This window comes from Corticium candelabrum, chromosome 13, assembly GCF_963422355.1.
Source record: "Corticium candelabrum chromosome 13, ooCorCand1.1, whole genome shotgun sequence".
Lineage (NCBI taxonomy): Eukaryota > Metazoa > Porifera > Homoscleromorpha > Homosclerophorida > Plakinidae > Corticium > Corticium candelabrum.
Genome location: NC_085097.1, coordinates 1,290,500 through 1,309,311, shown reverse-complemented (window position 1 = coordinate 1,309,311; position 18,812 = coordinate 1,290,500). Strand labels below are relative to the sequence as shown.

The following is an 18,812-nucleotide window of genomic DNA, read 5'->3' as shown; positions in this document are numbered from 1 at the left end:
CCTGAGCTCATCATCTAAAATGGAACCACCTTGGACAATATTCAGTTTTATCATCATCACATGAGCATTTATATGTATAGAGAGAGAGATAGATAGATAGATATACCTATAGATAGCTATAGAAATATAATATAGATATAGGTAAATACACAGATATAGATATGTGTAGATTACACTTGATAGAAAGTTCACCACAGATGCACCTGGGTTTCCGGCTGCACACACACTGCTGTCAGACCCAGTGTTGTCCTTCTGGGTCTTACGAGCTGTTGCTCCTCTCTCAGTTCTAAAGTAGGTAAAGTTGCTGTCACTTCCGCTTCCTTCCAGGACTCAAATTCCTTCATGCTAGAAAAAAATTCTAGTTCCCGAATACCTTATTAATTAAAAGTTATGATTGCAGTAGTTAGATTGAGTAGATAAGAACAAATGTAGTACACAGTACCCATGTCAATCTTGTGATGAAAGTCCAGGTGTTGTGATAGAGATTTCACTTGGATAAACTTTTGACTGCAGCCTTCAATGAAACAGGGGTGCCACACAGCCTTCTCATACTCTGCGTTGTGTGTCTTTCTACTGTGGCGGTTCAATGTTTGTCTAGTCTTGAATATTTTGGAGCACTCACGACATCTGGTGTCTAACTTCTGCAGGTCATGAGTTGGGACTGTCTCTTCATTTGCAGAACCACCAGCAACCTATGATGAGAATGAGATTCCTTCCTCTGGGTGACGTGCTTGTGCGGCATGTGGCATGCACTCTCATGTATGTGGTCTGTGTCTATGTCTGTGTTTATGTCTGTGTCCATGTCTGTCTGTCTGTCTGTCTCTCAGTGTGTGTGTGTGTGTGTGTGTGTGTGTGTGCATGCATATGTACGCTTTTGATAGTCCTGTCCACGTGTCCATGAAACACATTTCTGTTAATAGACTGGGGGATACCTATGGGACTTAGTACCTCATGAATACCAGGTCCAGTGACTTTTCTGTGGTGTTCTTCATGGCGCTTCCTCAACTCTTCAGATGAGAAAGAGAGTTCACAGTGGAGCCGTTGGCAGGAAAACATGCCTGGGCTTATTTCTACAATGGAATTATTGTGTTCAGCTCGTTTGGACTCAACAGAATATATGGAGTGAGTTAATTAATTATGGGTTTTATGTAACTACAGTTCATCTCAATTTCTATACATTTTTATTATCAAGTCCAAACTGCAGTGTTACAATTGTAAGCAATTAATTATAAGCACTCTAAGAACTAATTAATTAATTATAGTCAGATTTAGTTTGTGTTTGTAACACAATTATTGGTTTTTAATAATCTGATTTGAGGAATCTTTTGTACTTGCAGGCAATGGCATGTGATGAAAGTAAAACTGTAACCTGGAGTTGGATGACAAGAAATCAGGGGGACACTTTGGCCAACTGATATCAACAGGAACTTGGATTCCACACTTTGTCAGGAATTTATTTCATCTGCACGTGTCAACGTGTCTGCAACAAAGGCTAGTGACACAACTAATGCAGGAGATAAGAAGTGGATATTTAATTGATGTGAGCACCAAGTGGCTACTTGAGGAGACTTTTCAATGCATTGGTTATGGAGACTTTCGACTCTTGACAGAGCACAGCTTAGTAGCCATCTGAGCTGTTCTCTGTCATGTTGTCTCAGTACATTTGAAGCTGTTGCAAGAACACTTGTCAGACAATCTGTAGCAATACATTTCTCCAATGGTTTGGACATGACCTTGTGTGTTCTCTGCACTGTTCGTTTAGTTAGTCTTTGTGTTATCCTTCCTAGAGCAATAAATAGTTGATTATGATTTGACACATATGCAATTCTATACAATACTGTTGGTATATGAAATGGGTATTCTAGTCAATTAATTAATACATTAATTAATAAAATCAAAGTATTTTCTGTAGCTCAGCCTAATAGTAGCAAACGTTAGCTACTCCAGAAGCTAAGGCACTCACACTAGATAAATGCTTTCTGTTACGGACTGTAGTTGACCTCTGTAGCGAATGACGCTCACTCTTCCTGTCCTAGTCTGTCTCCACAGTCCTCTCAGTTTTGATTCCAGTATATTTACAGTCTGGTGGTAGTACAGCAAGGACTCCCACGCCTACCTGGAACTTCAATGTATTCAAGCAGTCTCTCCCACTCAGTCAAACAGTCCTGGCGCGAACAGATGCTAGCGAGCGTACTGTAATCTGAAATTCCCGCCTTCTCGTCAGATACTACGCGCGTTAATGGTCTATTTCTACTGTAGTAGCGCGCTTACTACATAACTGGGGTACGCGCGTTACAAGTCCATAGCGCCATCTAACGCTACTCCAAGTACGGACTAGCCTCGTACCCACGAGGCTAGACACGGACCTGCGTTAGCACTCGAAAGCAAGTTCTATATATTCTATAGAAAAGCGTAACTAGCCTCAAGATTTCACTGACGCTGTTTGCTACTCTCAACTTGAAGAACCGACACTTGCGTTAGTCACGTGACCAGACCGTCTGAGCTTTCTCTAGTACTGTTGGCAACATGCAAAAAGAAAGAAATTACTATATAGGACAACTCGTCAAGTCTACGATTACCTAGCTGTACTATTAGTTAAATCGCCTAAAATTTGACTTTGTTGGTCTTCAAGGTCTAGATGATATCTAATTAGACACGAACATGCAAAAGAGATAGACCTCATAGCCTTTTTTCTGCCACCCAATTTTTAACTGCTACGTTCAATTATTCAACGGAGGCTATAGTATACGGAGGCAGCATGGCGTCGCTTTATACGCATTGACCCGAGAGACCGTGACCTTCCTAGTATTAGTAGGTGTGGCCTCTTAGATTTGTCTAGCTAGACAAGGTTTCCTAAATTTAAACCCTAGCAGCTGACTTTTGGAGGTCCGGCGACGCCCTTGGAGGCATTTGCCTCAATATATACGTCACTGGTTATACGAAATATTTAGTCTACGATAGCGGTCTGTATCGGGTGCTGTAGACAAGAAGATATTGCTTGAGTCTTGGCCATAAAACAGACACCTTTAGATTGCGTGAAAATAGACACGTCAGATCAAACGATCAAAATCTGGAAGTTGACCTTGAGGAACAATGAAGAAGTCTGTATAGATGAAAGCAAAGCCGTTCAATCACTATTCTATTCGAAACTAGTAGATCTATATAACTATCAACAGGCAAGAGACTTTGGTCTCAAGTCTGCACACTATCGAGATCTGCAGATAGATCGGTGGCTCAAGTTAGCACTTTGTACTAGAATCACTTGTACTAGAATCACTTTGTCTGTCCTCAAAGAGGTCTCATTCACTAAGATTGAAACGTGTACGACGCTAGGGTATAATTAACCGTACACATGCGCATTGGTTCTAGTTACCAATGCTAGGTATCAAGATGACGACACATGCACGTGCAATCCTATCTCCGTTTGTATAGCGTTATAGCCAAAAGCAACTTTGAATTTTTCTTTTTGTGAAAGTTTTCTGTAAGTTCTCTGTTGCTATATTTTTGACACAGCCAACAACATTGTACAATAGTAGACGCTGCGAAATGATTGTTATTCTATATTTCAACTATAGCACCCAGAAACTACTAACTGTCAGAGCCAATCACAACAGAAACAAAGAAATCAAATAGAGCCACGACGTCTGCAGACAACGGTGTTGCATGCATGTCTCTTAGTAAAACAACTGTTTCACTCTGTTGTTTGTGCACGGCAAACTCCTTTACGTTTATTCATTCTTGTTCTTTTGCCATTGTTGGGTTTTGTGTTTGTGGTATCAGTCACGTCTACACATGTTAGACCGGTCACGCATCCACATCCCTTCTGATTGTCGAGATCACACGATTTGTTGAGTTTACGCGGTTTTTGACAGAAAAATGCACTGGCGTTTTTCCCCGGGCAGCATTGAAACTTTTCGGGGCACACATTTGCATCGCTTGCTGTCCCCGTCAACTCACACTAAAATAGTTGTACAAAGAAACAAGTAAAACATCAGAAGTATTAGTCGTTTTGACTTCTTTTCAATTACTCACCTCTTGCTTTGGGAGTTTGGACTTTGGTTCTTGGGGGGGATTGCCGTCTCTATCCTGGTTTCTTTGTAGATTTCGACGACCAGACGACTATACCGTCACAGCAAAAACATGATAAGGTTTTCAATCGATTATTTTGCCATCAAACGCTTTGTGAACTCACATCGCTTCTGTTGTTGTTGGACGTAGTATCTTCAGTACCGTCAGCGTTCAGCCGAAGACAAATTCCATGATTCCAGGATTTGGAGCGATTTTTTTCATGGCTGTCACGATGTTCATCGACATCATGCTGCAGTCTACGTTTGTTGATTGTGCTATTCGAACAGACTAGGCCGCTCTCGCATCCACACCCGCTTTCTCCGGTCAAGTCGCAGCGGCCGTTCACCGGGCTGACTCTCTGACAGTGAGAAACTGTTGCGTTTCTCAATCCCGGACAACAACGCAGAGGCTGAGAACACGTTATATCTGGGCCACACTATAGATCCAAGCAGGTAAGTTAGTAACATTGCAACAGTAACGAATTGGTTTGGAACTGTGACTTACCTCCTGCAAGTTTTGATTGTGAAATTTTTTGTTGGGTCTGCCACGTTTGCCTCCATTCCTTAGAGCAAGAGTAGCTGCAAGGAGCACAAGTAACACTGCCAAACTGGTTTTCATTCTTGGCCCGCTCAAACTGCTGTAGTTGACAGTAAAATGACCAATACGCAAAAGTGTTCGCTTTTTGAATGGGATATCATCAAATCGGCATTTCCATACTTAGGTGATACGTGACCGACAGCCCGCGTTTGGCCACACCTACGCGTGCGATGCGCCCGGTACCGACTGCTCCATTCAGTCACACTTGCGGGTGCGATGCATTCCGATATCGGTACCGACTGTTCATTCAGTCACACCTGCAAGTGCGATGTCAACGGCGTCATTCAGTCACATTTCAACTGCGATAGATTCAGTCACATCTGCAAGTTCTATGTAACTTTTACGACTCCGTTATTCAGTCACATCTTTAGATAATTATAAGAGCGGTATAGCAACGGCTCATGCATTTGCACAATTAAATAAGCACCTTGGTCTAGTGGTTAGCAAACATCTGGCCAATGCGGATGTCACAGAAATCGAATCCAATTTTCAGTGTCAGCCGGAGATGCTCGCCAAACGCACGGCACCTACTTATATATGGCGCGACAGCACAGGCAAGTCTGCCAGTTGCTAATATACACAATGCCTACTCATTTGGGTGACACATCCGGCTGGCTGAAGCGTCACTGTTCTGTAGCAAACCAAATGTAATCGGTAGCGTACTAATGTCTAAAGTGCTTGTGCGCTTTGCTACTCAGGACACAGAAAACGAATTTGAGGTGTGGGTTTTTTGTCTAGATCGAATGTAACAGTATATATAATGTAGATAGGAAAGTTTTCAATTAAGGATATGCAGGACCTTTTCATGCAAATATGCAATATTTTGTTTCTTTAAATTGCTATTGACAGAGTTGAGATCGTTCTGAGATCGTGCATGTAAACTATTTAGCAATTCGGGAATAACCAAGTGTCATACAAATGTCCTAGCTGCAATTGAATTTTCTTCTATTATCCAGAAAACTTAATTAATTAATTAAACAACAAGGTGGACTTCTCTTTCATTTACATTTGTACCGTTTGATGACGGCACAGTTGTTTGTTGCCTTCAACGTTAACCTTTGGCACGTACTGCTAAGTCAGAATAGTCTGTTTTGCTGCGCCGCCTCTTACTGGTAAATAGAATTGTTTTGAAAAACTAGACAACATCGAAACAACACGTCTAATACTCACAGAAGAAACACTAGCTGTGCATGGAGCTAAGAAAGGAGACAGACTAGCAAGCTTGTTATTTTTCTTTAAAAAAGACTAATTTTGCAGATTTGCAGCAGTTGATCAAAGATGTTTATAACCAGACGCTATTCTTATATTGATAATTTTAGAAACTTTGAAGAAGAACATTACTATAAATGGACAGACAAACAGATACATTGGCAGAGATTCAGACAGGCAGACTGACAGACTAGACAGACAGACAGAGAGACAGACAGAGAGCAGACAGTGAGTTGGACATGTGGAGCAGATCCTAACTGTATTGCCCTAGTTTTTGAACATTTTGGAAGATGGGGACATGATGCTCTTCAGCTCCTTAATCGACTGTCCATTCTGTCAACAGATGAAGATGGAAGGAAGAACAGTAGAGAGTTCAATACCTACTGGCGTTTCTGCTTGTCTAAAGCATTGCAAACATTCAATGATAATGTGATTAGTAGAAAATTAGGAAGACCAGGACAGACAGACAGAGAGACAGGGAGACAGACAGACAAACGGACAGACAGACAGACAGACAGACAGACAGACAGACAGACAGACAGACAGACAGACAGACAGACAGACAGACAGACAGGAAGACTAGGACAGACAGATCAAAGGAAAATCTACCAGGTGGATCAACAGTCAGTCTCATTCCCTTAGTTATAGAACGTTTTAGACTATGGGGTGAGACGGGGAAAACTTTCTGGAAAGGCTAGCCAAGAAGTCATGTGATGAACTTGGTCGACCTAACGCTGCTGAGTTTCTGGACATCTGGAGAAAGAGATTCTCAACTCAACTTCAGAAGAGCAACGCTAAGGTCATCATGAGAAAAATCTCAGCTCTGGCAAATGACATTGACTGTACTGAAGATTGCTCTACCCAGTTTTTCAGCCACTAAGTTGGTTCCGGGTAGTCTGCATTGTTCTCTTCTAAGTGTTACATGTTTGTTTGTTTTCTGAATCTAGTCCTAGTAAACTCTCGTGTTACAGAACTTTATATAGTTACCTTGCTAGCATTGTATTATAGATGTATGTTTGAACTAAATGTTATTTGACAGACAAACAGACAGACAGGCAGGCAGACAGAATCAAGTTTATTGTCAACAATCTTCACTACTACAAACAGTTATTGTTAAAATGAAATGTTCTACTTGTAGTCCGAGACTATTGGCAGACAGACAGACAGGCAGACAGACAGACAGACAGACAGACAGACAGACCCCGGATATTGATGGTGGCGGCTGAACTTTCCTGACTGTCAGCCCAACGCTCTCCCTCTTTCTATCTTTTGATATGTCTCAGCTAGAGAGCTGTCCCTATGAGTCTTGTCATGTTTCTGGCACTCTTCAGAGAGTTCTCGGTCATACTCGTCACGCTCATGACCCAAATCTTCTACCAGGCGACTTCATCTCTCGTCATAGCTTACAGCGTTGCCCCCACTGCTCCAAATGGTTTCTAAAGCTTGGGCAACACATGTCTCAATGTAGGAAGCGGCAGAGTTTTCCCGTAAGTGGCCAACGGTCATCCGCACCAGCAGACACAAGTGCGCCATCACCACCGTCACCTTCGTTGAGGAATGCATCCTCCACAGTCGTGCCAACTATGGTATCTGAGCCTCAAGATCTTTCTCAACCTACGAGTAGTATCAGTGCACTCAACCCGGAATCAACCGCTTGGCGTTTCATTCGGGACCTCCCAGTGCAGTCAATCTTAGAAGCCACGCCCCCTCGCGTTGTCCAAACGATCAATTCCTCCGTCAAGGCTCGTTTCCAGGACTGTTGTGCTATTGCCCTAAAGAAAATCCAAGATAACCCAGATGACGTTTCGGCATGGAAGCTTCTCTTTCTCATCCCTCGCATGCTTCTCCGACCTATGGTGAGAGGTGGCAAGAACGGCCTTCGAGATGTAAAGTTAGCGTATGAGAAATTTTTGAGCTGGCAATGGGAGGACCTTGTCAAACTGCAAGGCTTGCCGACCAAACGAGCTTCGTATGGAAGTGAGGAAGCCAGGATAGCAGCGGCACTAAGATTAGTGAGATGTGGTGAGTTGTCACGTGCGTCTAAGGTCCTCACTAGCACCGGATTGGCTGAATCGTCAGCGGAGACAACCGCAAAATTGGCACTAAAACATCCAAGGAGGTCAACAACAATAATAAGGGAGGCTACACCTCACCACGAGTCCATCAATTTAACTAGATCTATTCTCTTTGATGTTATCAGACGATCACCGCGTGGATCTGGAACAGGCCCGTCAGGTTGGCGCTTTGAGCATTTGAAAGTGCTAATTGAAAATGATTTCACTGCTGATTGCCTCTTCTCTGCCTGCACTGCCATCGCTCATGGGATACTTCCTGAAATAGCTACCAAGCTGTTGTCTTCTTCCCGGTTAATTGCTATCCCTAAGCCAAATGGCGATGTGAGACCCATTGCTATCGGAGAATGCATTCGCCGAGTAACCTCGAGAGCCATCTGTGTGCAAATGAAAAACAGTTTTGCCAGCTTCTTCTGCCCTATCCAGCATGGAGTTTCCACAGAGAATGGTTCAGAGTTAATTATTCACCATATTGAGCTGATGCTGGAACACAACCCTGATTGGATTGTTCTGAAGTCCGATGTAAAGAATGCATTCAACTCTATCAATAGACATCACCTGCTCAACGAGCTACGCCAGTCCTTCCCTGAGCTATACAATTACGCATCACAGATGTATGGTGGATTCAACTCACTAGTCTTCATGGAGGGTGGTACAGCAGTCGCTATATCATCGGAAGAAGGCATCCACCAAGGCGACCCTCTTGGTCCAGCCTTGTTTGCCACAGCAATTCATCCAATTCTGAGGGATCTCCAGGAAAGATTTCAAGAAATTCATATCCTAGCTTACCTTGACGACGTGTTTCTATTGGGTCATCCGGACAAAACCTTGGAAGCTTTCCAGAATCTAAAGGATATGTTCCTTTCTGGCAGTTTATCCGTCTCAGACTCCAAATGCGAGATCTTCAGTCCTTCAGGTACCATCAATACCGCTAATACTTACGTTCAAGTAACATCTGAGGGCTCAATGTTCCTCGGAACTCCCATCGGTTCTACTGCTTTTGTTGAGTCTTCTTGCTCTCAGATCGTTCAGTCAGGGTCTTCTTTGTGTGACTATCTTCCAAAATTAAATGACCCTCAAAGTGCTCTCCTGCTCCTTCATCACTGTCACGTGCCGAAGCTAGACCATCTGGCCCGGACTGTACATCCGAATAATATTAGGAAAACTGCTTCTATCCACGACTCTATGACGCGCGCAACATTTTCACAAGTACTAGGCTTCCCCGAGTTGGTTCTTCCATGGGAGCAAATATCACTGCCAGTACGTCTGGGTGGATTTGGTATGTCATCCCTGTCGTCCACCTTCAAACTCGGTTACGTGGCTTCATGGATACACTCACTTGCTGAGCTCCCACTTCGTTTTCCTGCTGTAATACCCATGGTTGACAACGTGGTTGACCATCAATTTGGTTCAGTTGGTGATGCTCTTGCCAAGTCCATACCTCCTGACAAGCTTCTGTCTGACTATCTGGCAAATCCTAAGAAACTTCAAAGCAGACTTTCAAATCAGTTCTTTGCAGACCAACTACAACTTTCATTAAATAACTCTGCTACGGCTAGAGATGCCTCTAGGTTATATTCCCTACAGGGAAAAGGAGCTGGAGCGTGGCTAAATGCAATCCCTGCAACACAAGGTTTCGCATTCAAACCCTGCGATTTTCGCTTGGCGTCGCTTGTGAGGCTTGGATTGCCCATCTCTCTGTCACATTGGTCAGAGGCATGCAACTGCAGTGCACCACTGGATGACAGCGGATACCACCTACTCACATGCAAGACCGGTGGAGGCCCTATTTGGTCTCACGAATCAATTGCTGGGGTGTGGTCTGAGTGCCTCAGGAGCCTCCAAATCCACCATCGACGGGAGCCAAGGAACAGATATGTCACTTCAGATTGCAGGCCTGACATTGTCATGTTCGATTCTGAATCAGCTTCCAACCTCGACCTGGACATCTCTCTAGCCCACCCTTGGAGTGCGGATGCATTTCCAAGCTCTGCTGATAGAACAGGCGTCGCTGCTAAACAACGAGAGAATAGGAAGGCGGCAAAATACAGCCAACAAAAGCTCCCTGGGACTTCAGTTCTCAAAGCCATCCCCTTGGTATTCGAACATTTCGGTGCATGGGGAGAAGAGGCCAGGAACTTCTTGCGAAAGCTAGCAGCTTTCTCATCAGACGAAGTTGGTCAGCCAAACGCACCGGAATTTGTGGACTTCTGGCGTAAACGATTTTCAGTGCAGCTGCAAAAGTGCAACGCACGGGTCATTCAGAAGAAATTGAATGTGTTGTGTGGTGGGTGTCAGATTCCCGAGTCACTCAGCACTCAATTCTTTTATCATTAGTGTACTTTTAGTTGTCTCTTTTGCCTCAGAAAATATGTATACACTTACCTATGAACACTATAAAGCATTTAGCTTTAGTCGAGTAGTTTCTGCTGTGATGTATGATAGTGTGATTGTAAGAAATAAATGATTCTTGACAGACAGACAGACAGGCAGGCAGACAGACAGACAGACAGACAGGCAGACAGACAGACAGACAGACAGACAGACAGACAGACAGACAGACAGACAGACAGGCAGACAGACAGACAGACAGAGGTAAAAAACTCACTATGTATAAATAGCTGTGGTGTCTTTTACTGATCGATGTTTACTGTATGGTAGTATTGATGTTAAAATAAAAGACAGACAGACAGATATCAACACCTTCTTTAGGTTACTGTTGTAAGTGTACATTGGCTGTACCTGTATCAGTTAAGAAAATACAACTATTGTGACAGACTACAAACTAACAGACAAATTTACAGACAGACAGATTGACAGACAGACAAAAAGACAGACACAGAGACTGACGCACAGACAGCACACGGACAGACAGGCAGACAGACAGACGAAAAAAGAAGCAACAGGAAAACAGATATGAATTAAAAGACTAAAAATCAGAAGTGGAACACAATCATTATCTATTGAATATATATATATATATATATATATATATATATATATATATATATATATATATATATATATATATATATATATGAGTAGTCTATACCAGTATGTCACTTGCTTTTAGTGAAATCATCTCACCTCAAGCTCTATAGTTACTATCACGACGAATCCCCAAGCCCTTTGCACAAGAACAAATATTTCAAAGCATGGGATCCTTCCAAGTTCGCGCAACTCGTGCACGTAAATTAATTAGCTAAGGTAGACATGTTTCAACTGGGTAACGTACTTATATATATATATATATATATATATATATATATATATATATATATATATATATTTGTACACTGTTGGTCTGGGTATGTATGTATGCATGGATATGTAGTGTGTGGATAAGTACAAATGTATCAGCTAATAAAGCCAATAAGAATTGGGCGTGTCCAGTAGCGTCACCCCCATTCTAGAGGTCACGCTATGCACCTGCGTGGTAAACACTTATATTTAGCAAAATTGAGCCAATTAAATCAGTACTTTTTATTCCTCAACTAGGGTAATCCGTATGCACTTAAGTGCAATCAACTGCTAGCGAATTACCACCACCCGACAGTCAATTATCCAGTTGAATGACTAACTGTCTGTCTCAAAATGCGGTTTATGTCTCAATTCTTACTCACTAGCTGGTCAATTTTTCTGATCGCTTGGATGAGGAAGTTTCTTTAAAGATTGCGAATGTCGACCTGGGCGTTTGAAATCGAGAAGATTTACCAAATCTTGTTCGCTTACAGTGTCAATTGAACCCAACGGACGATTTAATATTTTATCATTAGGTGACCTTCCATTACGGGGAGGAGGAGGCCGAGACTCTCCAGGTCTTGGTCTTTGTCTGCCTTCTCCGCCACTAAACGGTCTTCTAGGATTAGACGAGAATGGTCTTGGTCCGCTAGGTCGTGTTGGCCGTATGTTGACGTCACGAGATCGGTTTCTATTGCCCTGCAAAAATGTTAAGAATAGAAGTGTTCTCTAGAGCTTGCATTTCTATTCTAAGAGAACGGAAACGCATATATTTCTTACTGGTGGAAAAGGAGGAAGAAACGAAGAAGCAAGACGAGGAGGAAGAGGAGGAGGTGGAGGAGGAGGAGGAGGAGGAATTGGTGGCAGATGTTGATTTTGCTCATTACCATTCTTTGTTGTTTGTGACACATTTTGTTCGGGTACGTTCTTAACACAGTAATGATAGCCTTGCTTGTTGGATTTCCTGGACGGCAAACTAAACCGGACGCGCATGTAGGACATTTTTGTTTGCCTTCAGGATGACAGAAGTCTTTTTCTTTAGTGCCCATTGGATAACACACAGACTTTGTCACATTTTTGTTGTTAGTTCTGGATATGCAGCATTCGTCTGGGCTAACACACGGCTGAGAGTCTTTCGGATTGCACTGAGCAAACAGACAGAGTTCATCGTGTATATAGCGACGTAAGCGAAACTTAAAGGTATTCATCCGTGCCTAGTCTCGCGTGGCCAGACCTTCGGCGTACGCAGGACGGGACAAAAAACCAGTGCCCTGGTTCTTTACCGGAAATCTTCCTGAAAGCAGATTCTCTATACAACTACAAAGGTATTAATTAAACTGGATGCTGTGCTCAGTAAAAAGGATATAGTTGATATTTGTAGCAAACAGCTACCGTATACATAGCTAATTAAGCTCTACGTACCTACACTCTACTTTCACATAGTATTGCACTACTAAATTTAGGACACATGCAGCTTACATCAACGTATTAGAATAGCTATAGGTTAGCTAGCAAAGATCAAGATTTATTGATATGTAAAAACACGTAAAAATCTTGTGTCACACTTGGAGCAGACATTTTCCCTCCCTCCCTCCCTCCCTCCCTCCCTCCCTCCCTCCCTCCCTCCCTCCCTTCCTCTCTCTCTCTTTCTTTATTTGAAATATTTTTCAACAAATACATAGTAAAACAGGTAAGTGTAACACTAGTGTAAATGTAAATGTCAAAGTAAAAGTGTGTGTGTGTAAATGTGTGTGTGTAAATGTGTGTACAAGTGAATTCCATAGTTTAATTAGATCAGATAACTTTAATCTAAATAGAGTTTAGGGTAAGTTAACTCTTTCTTTATAAGAATGCAGAAGTAATGTACAGATACAGTGGTTTACTTTTGACCTGGTCACACGTGGATACATATTACAACAAATAAAAGGACAAAGAACAAGCAAAACCAAAATCACAAGTTGAAGCGCACTTGTACTTAACTGTCATCACAATAATTTATTGAAATCACCAAAACAGATCAGATGCCATCTTTCTTGGTTTGTACATATTAATGTCAAAAAACAAATATCTATAGTAAAACTCTCTTGTGTATTGGCACAACAACAAATCTAACTGTTGATATCTATATACAAATATTTGGCTGTTCAAACACACACAAACACACACACACACACACACACACACACACACACACACACACACACACACACACACACACACACACACACACACCTGGAACATGGAATTCTACCAATACCCACTATGGGCTTCAGCATTGCAGAAGTTTCACGCAAAGAACTGCGCTCTGTTCTGCGATTAGTAACATATCCACACTCACTCAGATGACCAGCTTGCTGGGCTAGTGCATCCTAGCCTCATACCATCCTCAGCTTGCCAAGGCTGAAGTTAGCATGTATTTCCTCCCTAAGCAAGTGTGGGTGAGTTTCGTGCTCAAGGAAACTGTGACAGTGTCGCCTCCACCAGGATCGAACCTTCAACCCTCATCACGGAATACAAGATCCCGGATGTGATCACCAATGCTCTACCAACTGCTCCACCGTGTCACACACACACACACACACACACACACACACACACACACACACACACACACACACACACACACACACACACACGCGTGTGTGTGTGTGTGTGTGTGTGCGCGCAGTATCTAATTAGATAACTGTCATTCATGTCACCAACCATATAACAACCAATGCCATAGTGTGTAGTTTGAAGTATAATGCCAGTTGGCAAAAAGCTAGCATATCCATAACTTATTAGGTGACAACAACACAATGACTGATACCATCAACGTAACTAAGAGTCAATAACCTAATTAACATTTAAACCAATGCTAGCTCTAAATATAGATTACCTCAATAATAGCTGTGTGGCAACCAGCAGAGTTACAAATATGTCATCCACATCACCATCATCCATCATATTCTATGCATTAGTAATTATTATGTAGTTATTTAAAGTGATTATATAAAGTGTCTATATATTATTTCATGTTCATGTTTATACTAACTAGATAATGCTTAATGAATATTGTGTACACACACATCACTTTAATTGCATGTATATATTGTTTATCTGTTAATAAATCTGTTGTAGTAGTAATTGTAAACTATTATTAAATTACCTGAGTACTTTGCACTTGTCTAATTGTATTATTAATTGCATATTATTGCACAGGAAATAAATTCACAATAATGAGTACGTATACAATTTGATGTATGCAATGCATGCAACAGTGTCAATATGACGCCTCTAGCTAGTTAGTAGTGTGCAACCAAAGAAGATTTTATGAAAAACAAAGTTTGTTTAGCCACGAAGAATAGTAATTATAAATCACTTTACCTGGCGTCCAATTGAAGTCGATTTGTGCCGAGAAAACAACATTCAGAAGATGACGTACAAAACTGAGGCCCCTTTCAGTAAGATGCAGGTTACTGCTCGAAAGGTGCGCAAAAAAACAGCACTTTGTTTCTAGGTCAAAATCGCGGTTGTAACATGTCCATTGACAATTTGACTAAAGAACCAAAAGCTGCGCCGTAGCCTTGTACTACCAGACCACTGCAAACCACGGCCAACAAAATTGCCCGATTGAAATCTGGGAAATGTTGATGAAGGCGGGCTCGAGTCTACTTCCTAAGGCGAATTTTTTTGGAGCCCACTTTCTTCAGTGCCCGGATAAACGTCCCGTAATCGCTGTAATCTGCATGTGACGTTTGTTGGCAGAAGGAACGTGACATGGTTGTGTTGTTGTTTGCGTTCATTGACTACTGCGCACCTTGCAATGCCACACCATTGGCGTTGCTGAAGCGGTAGCTGCGTTGTAATTCTCGAACTCAGGGGCCATCAAAGCACATACGCACAAAGTAGCTATAGCAGGTAGGCTAGACGTTTCGTCTACCTTACGTTGTGATAACTTATTTTTCTTAGTTCATAATTCAGCAGAAATCTGCGTCAGTGCACTTGCATCGCAAAAGGAGCTGTTTCAACTTTCAGCTGTTCAACCAGAGATCTGGTTTACACGTGTAACAGGTTGCCCACAGCACGTCTCTCGAATGGGTCCTGCTACTTGACGGGATGGCCGTAACACACACACACCAAGAGTCTATTGTCTCGGACTAACGTTTACATAATAGTGGAACGTGTCTACAATACTCTAGCTCCTCCCAACATTCTTACGTTACTAACACGCCCAACTATTACACTCTTCCCCCCTTACTTCCTTGACTACAGTACTTCAAGAACATGAACACAAACAAAATCAATCACCAAGGACTGTCAAGTCAAATCAAAGTCCGCCAATCGTCTGGGTAACATTACTTGTCTCCTTGGGCGTCCTACTGCAAGCTGTTGAAGTGGCTGTACTGGTGGTTGTACAGGAATTTGGTAAACTTCTTCAGCATACACTTGTTCTTCTTCCATTGATACTCTTCTGTCCTTCTTAGGTGTGGATCTTGTGATCTTGTTCCGAGTTTTCACATTCCTGTCGTTGAACGGCTGCACAGGCTCTTCTAACGTCAGATCTTGATCTTCAGAATGTCTATTCTTGGCTACCTCTCCTTGATAAAATCCTTTTCTATAATAGGGTTTTAAACGGTTCACATGCACTCGTTCTTGACCTCTCCTTCATTTCCCCACTAGCTGTATGATAACATTCGGTGCATGGTCAATCACCTTCACCATTTCATATGGACCTCGAAATTTTGCACTTAATTTGGGAGACAGTCCTCTTTTTACCGCCTGGTGATGCAGTAAGACCCACTGCTTTTCTTTGAAACCATGACTTTTTGTTGCGTGGTGACGATTGTAGCCTGTCTGCTGTCGAGCTTGAGACGCTGTGATCGCCTGGTCAACAATTTCTTTAGTCTGTGCCATTGTTTCAGCTAACTTCTTTGCGTAATTAGTTGCTAATTCTATCTCTGGCAAAGAGGGAATACTGGCTTCCACCGGTAATCGAACTTGCCGACCAAAGAACAACTCAAAAGGAGTGATACCAGTCGACATGTGCTTTGAAGTGTTATAGGCGAATACTACTAGGGAAATCCAATCATCCCAGTCAGTCTGGTCGGGCCCTACATACTTCGACAAAGCATTAATCAATGTCCGATTGAGCCTTTCCACCAACCCATCTCCTTGTGGATGGTAGGGTGTTGTCCTTGTTCTTGTTATGCCTAGGAGGTTACATACCTCCTTGATGACCGTACTTTCAAAACTTCTTCCTTGATCGCTATGGATAGTCAGCGGCATTCCAAATCTCAATATTACCGTATTGACTAACGCTCGTGCAGTTGTTGACGCCTTCTGGTCAGGGAGAGGAATCGCCTCTGCCCATTTTGTGAAATAATCGCTGACTACAAGGAGATACCGATTTCCTCCCGACGACAAGGAAAGTGGGCCGACAAAGTCCATTCCCCACATCTCAAATGGTTGGCCAATAGGGATGGATTGCATTGGCGCAGACGCTCTTGCTTGTGCTCTATTCTTTGCCTGACAAGCATGGCAACTCTTTACCCACTCAGTTGCTTGTAGAGTGTACCCTGGCCACCAAAACCTTGTAATTTTTTCCAAAGTCTTTTCAAGCCCAAAATGTCCGCTTTTGTCATGGCAGTGTTCTAAGACCTCAGCAACCAAAGCATTTGGTAACACCAACTGCTTTGACTTCGATGACATTCCTGCCTTGCCCCTACTCGGTAGAGTACTCCATCTTCCATTTGTAGTTGAGGCCAAATCTTCTTTAATGTCAACCAGCGTCGATTCTTTGCCCATTGTGTTGGCACCTGCCTCCTCCTAGGAAAATCATTCATCACTAGTGAGAGTAATGGATCGGCTTCTTGCAATTGTCGTAACTCTTGGGCAGATCTGGTTATTCCAACACTAGAAACTGGCTTACTTTGTCTTCTGAGGTCATCTTGAAAACTAGGTGGGAACATGCTTTCTGGACACTCAAACTCTCTTTGCTCCTCTGTACTCTGAACTGGATGATCTCGAGACAAAACATCTGCATTAACATTCTCACGACCAGGTCGGTGTTGAATTTGCCAGTTGTATTCCTCTAACTGCATTATCCATCTAGCAATGCGCCCCTTCGGCTCTTTGAAAGACTTCAACCAAGACAACGGTTTGTGATCAGTTGTTAACACAAACTGGTTACCATAGAGATATGGCCTGAAATATGACACTGCCCACACAATTGCTAGTGCCTCTTTTTCAATAGTAGAGTAGTTTCGTTCAGGCTTCCTCAAAGTACGACTTGCATACCCAATAACACGCTCTACTCCGTTTTGGCATTGAGATAGCACTGCTCCTATACCACAATCAGACGCATCGGTAGCCAATTGAAAAGGTTTTGCTTCAGGACTCAAATCCGAAAAAGCCACAATAGGATCACTCACCAAACATGATCTCAGACATTCAAAGGCTTCATTGCATGCGACTGTCCACTCAAAACGACTATTGCGTTCAAGCAATCGAAACAATGGAGCAGCCATCACTGAGAATCCTGAAATAAACCTGCGGTAATACCCTGCTAAACTTAGGAAGCGTCGAACAGCTGCCACATCTCGAGGAACTGGAAAGTTCCTTACAGCCATTAGATTCCGCTCTGCCGGTTTCAACCCATCCTTTGACACCACGTGGTCTAAATATTCCACCGAACTTTTCGCAAAATGGAATTTTTCTGGGCGAAGCTTTAGTCCAGCTTTCTGCAAGCATTAAAGTACATTGGTAAGCCGCTCAAGATGACTATCAAAGGACTTTGAGAAGACAAGCACATCATCGAGGTAAACAAGACAAGCCACGTCTTGTATGCCAGAAAGAACTAAGTCCATCAGCCGTTGGAAAGTTCCAGGTGCATTGGTAAGCCCAAATGGCATTACATTAAACTCAAAAAGACCTCGAGGGCATATGAAGGCAGTCTTGTGTCGATCCTTTTCGTCAACAAGAACTTGCCAATAACCGCTGGCTAAGTCAAGAGTGCTGAAGTATTTTGCACCTCCAAGAGCATCAAGGTTATCATCGACTCTGGGCAAAGGGTAAGAATCCCGACTTGTAACTGTATTTAATTTTCTGTAATCTACACAGAATCGATGCTTACCGTTCTGCCTCTTCTTTACAAGAACAACAGGTGACGCCCATGCACTTGATGACGGTCGTATGACACCTTCTGCCAACATCTGGTCAACCTGTTCTTCTACTACTGGTCGAACGGTATGTGGTACTCGTCTTGGCAACTGACGAACTGGTCTGGCTGAACCAGTTGGTATCATGTGAGTGGCAACTTGAGTTCTACCCATGTCATGTGGTCCCTTCGAAAACAGATCTTCATAACCACTCAACAACTGATGTAATGTGAGGCTTTCCTCAGGACTCAGAGCTGAATCCGACCAATCAAATTGCTTTAAGAATTCTGCATTCAGTGTTTCTGGTGCCTTTTTCTCCGGACCCTCACTCAGTCCACAAGCTACAATAGACTTCACATCAACATCACACAGTTCGTCTAGCCTTGTGCCCTTCCACAATCGTCTTGAGCCATCCAGGATTAATAGTTCAACTGGTATGGTTTCATCACCCTGTTGCTTCACTTCTACTAAAGCTCGAGCAACATGT

At 42.7% G+C, this 18,812-nt stretch overlaps 4 protein-coding genes and 2 long non-coding RNA genes across 6 annotated transcripts; 3 read left to right on the top strand and 3 right to left on the bottom strand.

Annotated features, from left to right (window-relative positions):
- The first annotated feature begins 647 nt into the window (after positions 1 to 647).
- LOC134188818 (uncharacterized) lies at positions 648 to 1,458 on the top strand. The gene is made up of 3 exons (XR_009971389.1): positions 648 to 759; positions 921 to 1,122; positions 1,338 to 1,458. It is a non-coding gene; the product is annotated as an uncharacterized LOC134188818 (long non-coding RNA).
- LOC134188819 (uncharacterized) lies at positions 1,349 to 2,207 on the bottom strand. The gene is made up of 2 exons (XR_009971390.1): positions 1,964 to 2,207; positions 1,349 to 1,783 (listed from the first exon to the last, which is right to left on the bottom strand). It is a non-coding gene; the product is annotated as an uncharacterized LOC134188819 (long non-coding RNA).
- Positions 2,208 to 3,547: 1,340 nt separating this feature from the next.
- LOC134189217 (uncharacterized) lies at positions 3,548 to 4,809 on the bottom strand. The gene is made up of 4 exons (XM_062657458.1): positions 4,573 to 4,809; positions 4,193 to 4,504; positions 4,033 to 4,119; positions 3,548 to 3,958 (listed from the first exon to the last, which is right to left on the bottom strand). Exons 1-4 carry the CDS (start codon positions 4,684 to 4,686, stop codon positions 3,692 to 3,694), a joined length of 780 nt encoding a protein of 259 aa, XP_062513442.1. The 5' UTR covers positions 4,687 to 4,809; the 3' UTR covers positions 3,548 to 3,691.
- A 2,231-nt stretch (positions 4,810 to 7,040) lies between these two features.
- Positions 7,041 to 8,998, top strand: LOC134189219 (uncharacterized). Its single transcript, XM_062657459.1, has 2 exons — positions 7,041 to 8,862; positions 8,970 to 8,998. The coding sequence occupies exons 1-2, from the start codon at positions 7,149 to 7,151 to the stop codon at positions 8,996 to 8,998; spliced, it is 1,743 nt and encodes a 580-aa protein (XP_062513443.1). The 5' UTR covers positions 7,041 to 7,148.
- Positions 8,999 to 9,001: 3 nt separating this feature from the next.
- Positions 9,002 to 10,473, top strand: LOC134188919 (uncharacterized). The gene has a single exon (XM_062657129.1). The coding sequence runs from the start codon at positions 9,132 to 9,134 to the stop codon at positions 10,281 to 10,283; it is 1,152 nt and encodes a 383-aa protein (XP_062513113.1). The 5' UTR covers positions 9,002 to 9,131; the 3' UTR covers positions 10,284 to 10,473.
- Positions 10,474 to 11,367: 894 nt separating this feature from the next.
- Positions 11,368 to 12,327, bottom strand: LOC134189118 (uncharacterized). The gene is made up of 2 exons (XM_062657354.1): positions 11,967 to 12,327; positions 11,368 to 11,885 (listed from the first exon to the last, which is right to left on the bottom strand). Exons 1-2 carry the CDS (start codon positions 12,186 to 12,188, stop codon positions 11,577 to 11,579), a joined length of 531 nt encoding a protein of 176 aa, XP_062513338.1. The 5' UTR covers positions 12,189 to 12,327; the 3' UTR covers positions 11,368 to 11,576.
- Positions 12,328 to 18,812: the final 6,485 nt, after the last annotated feature.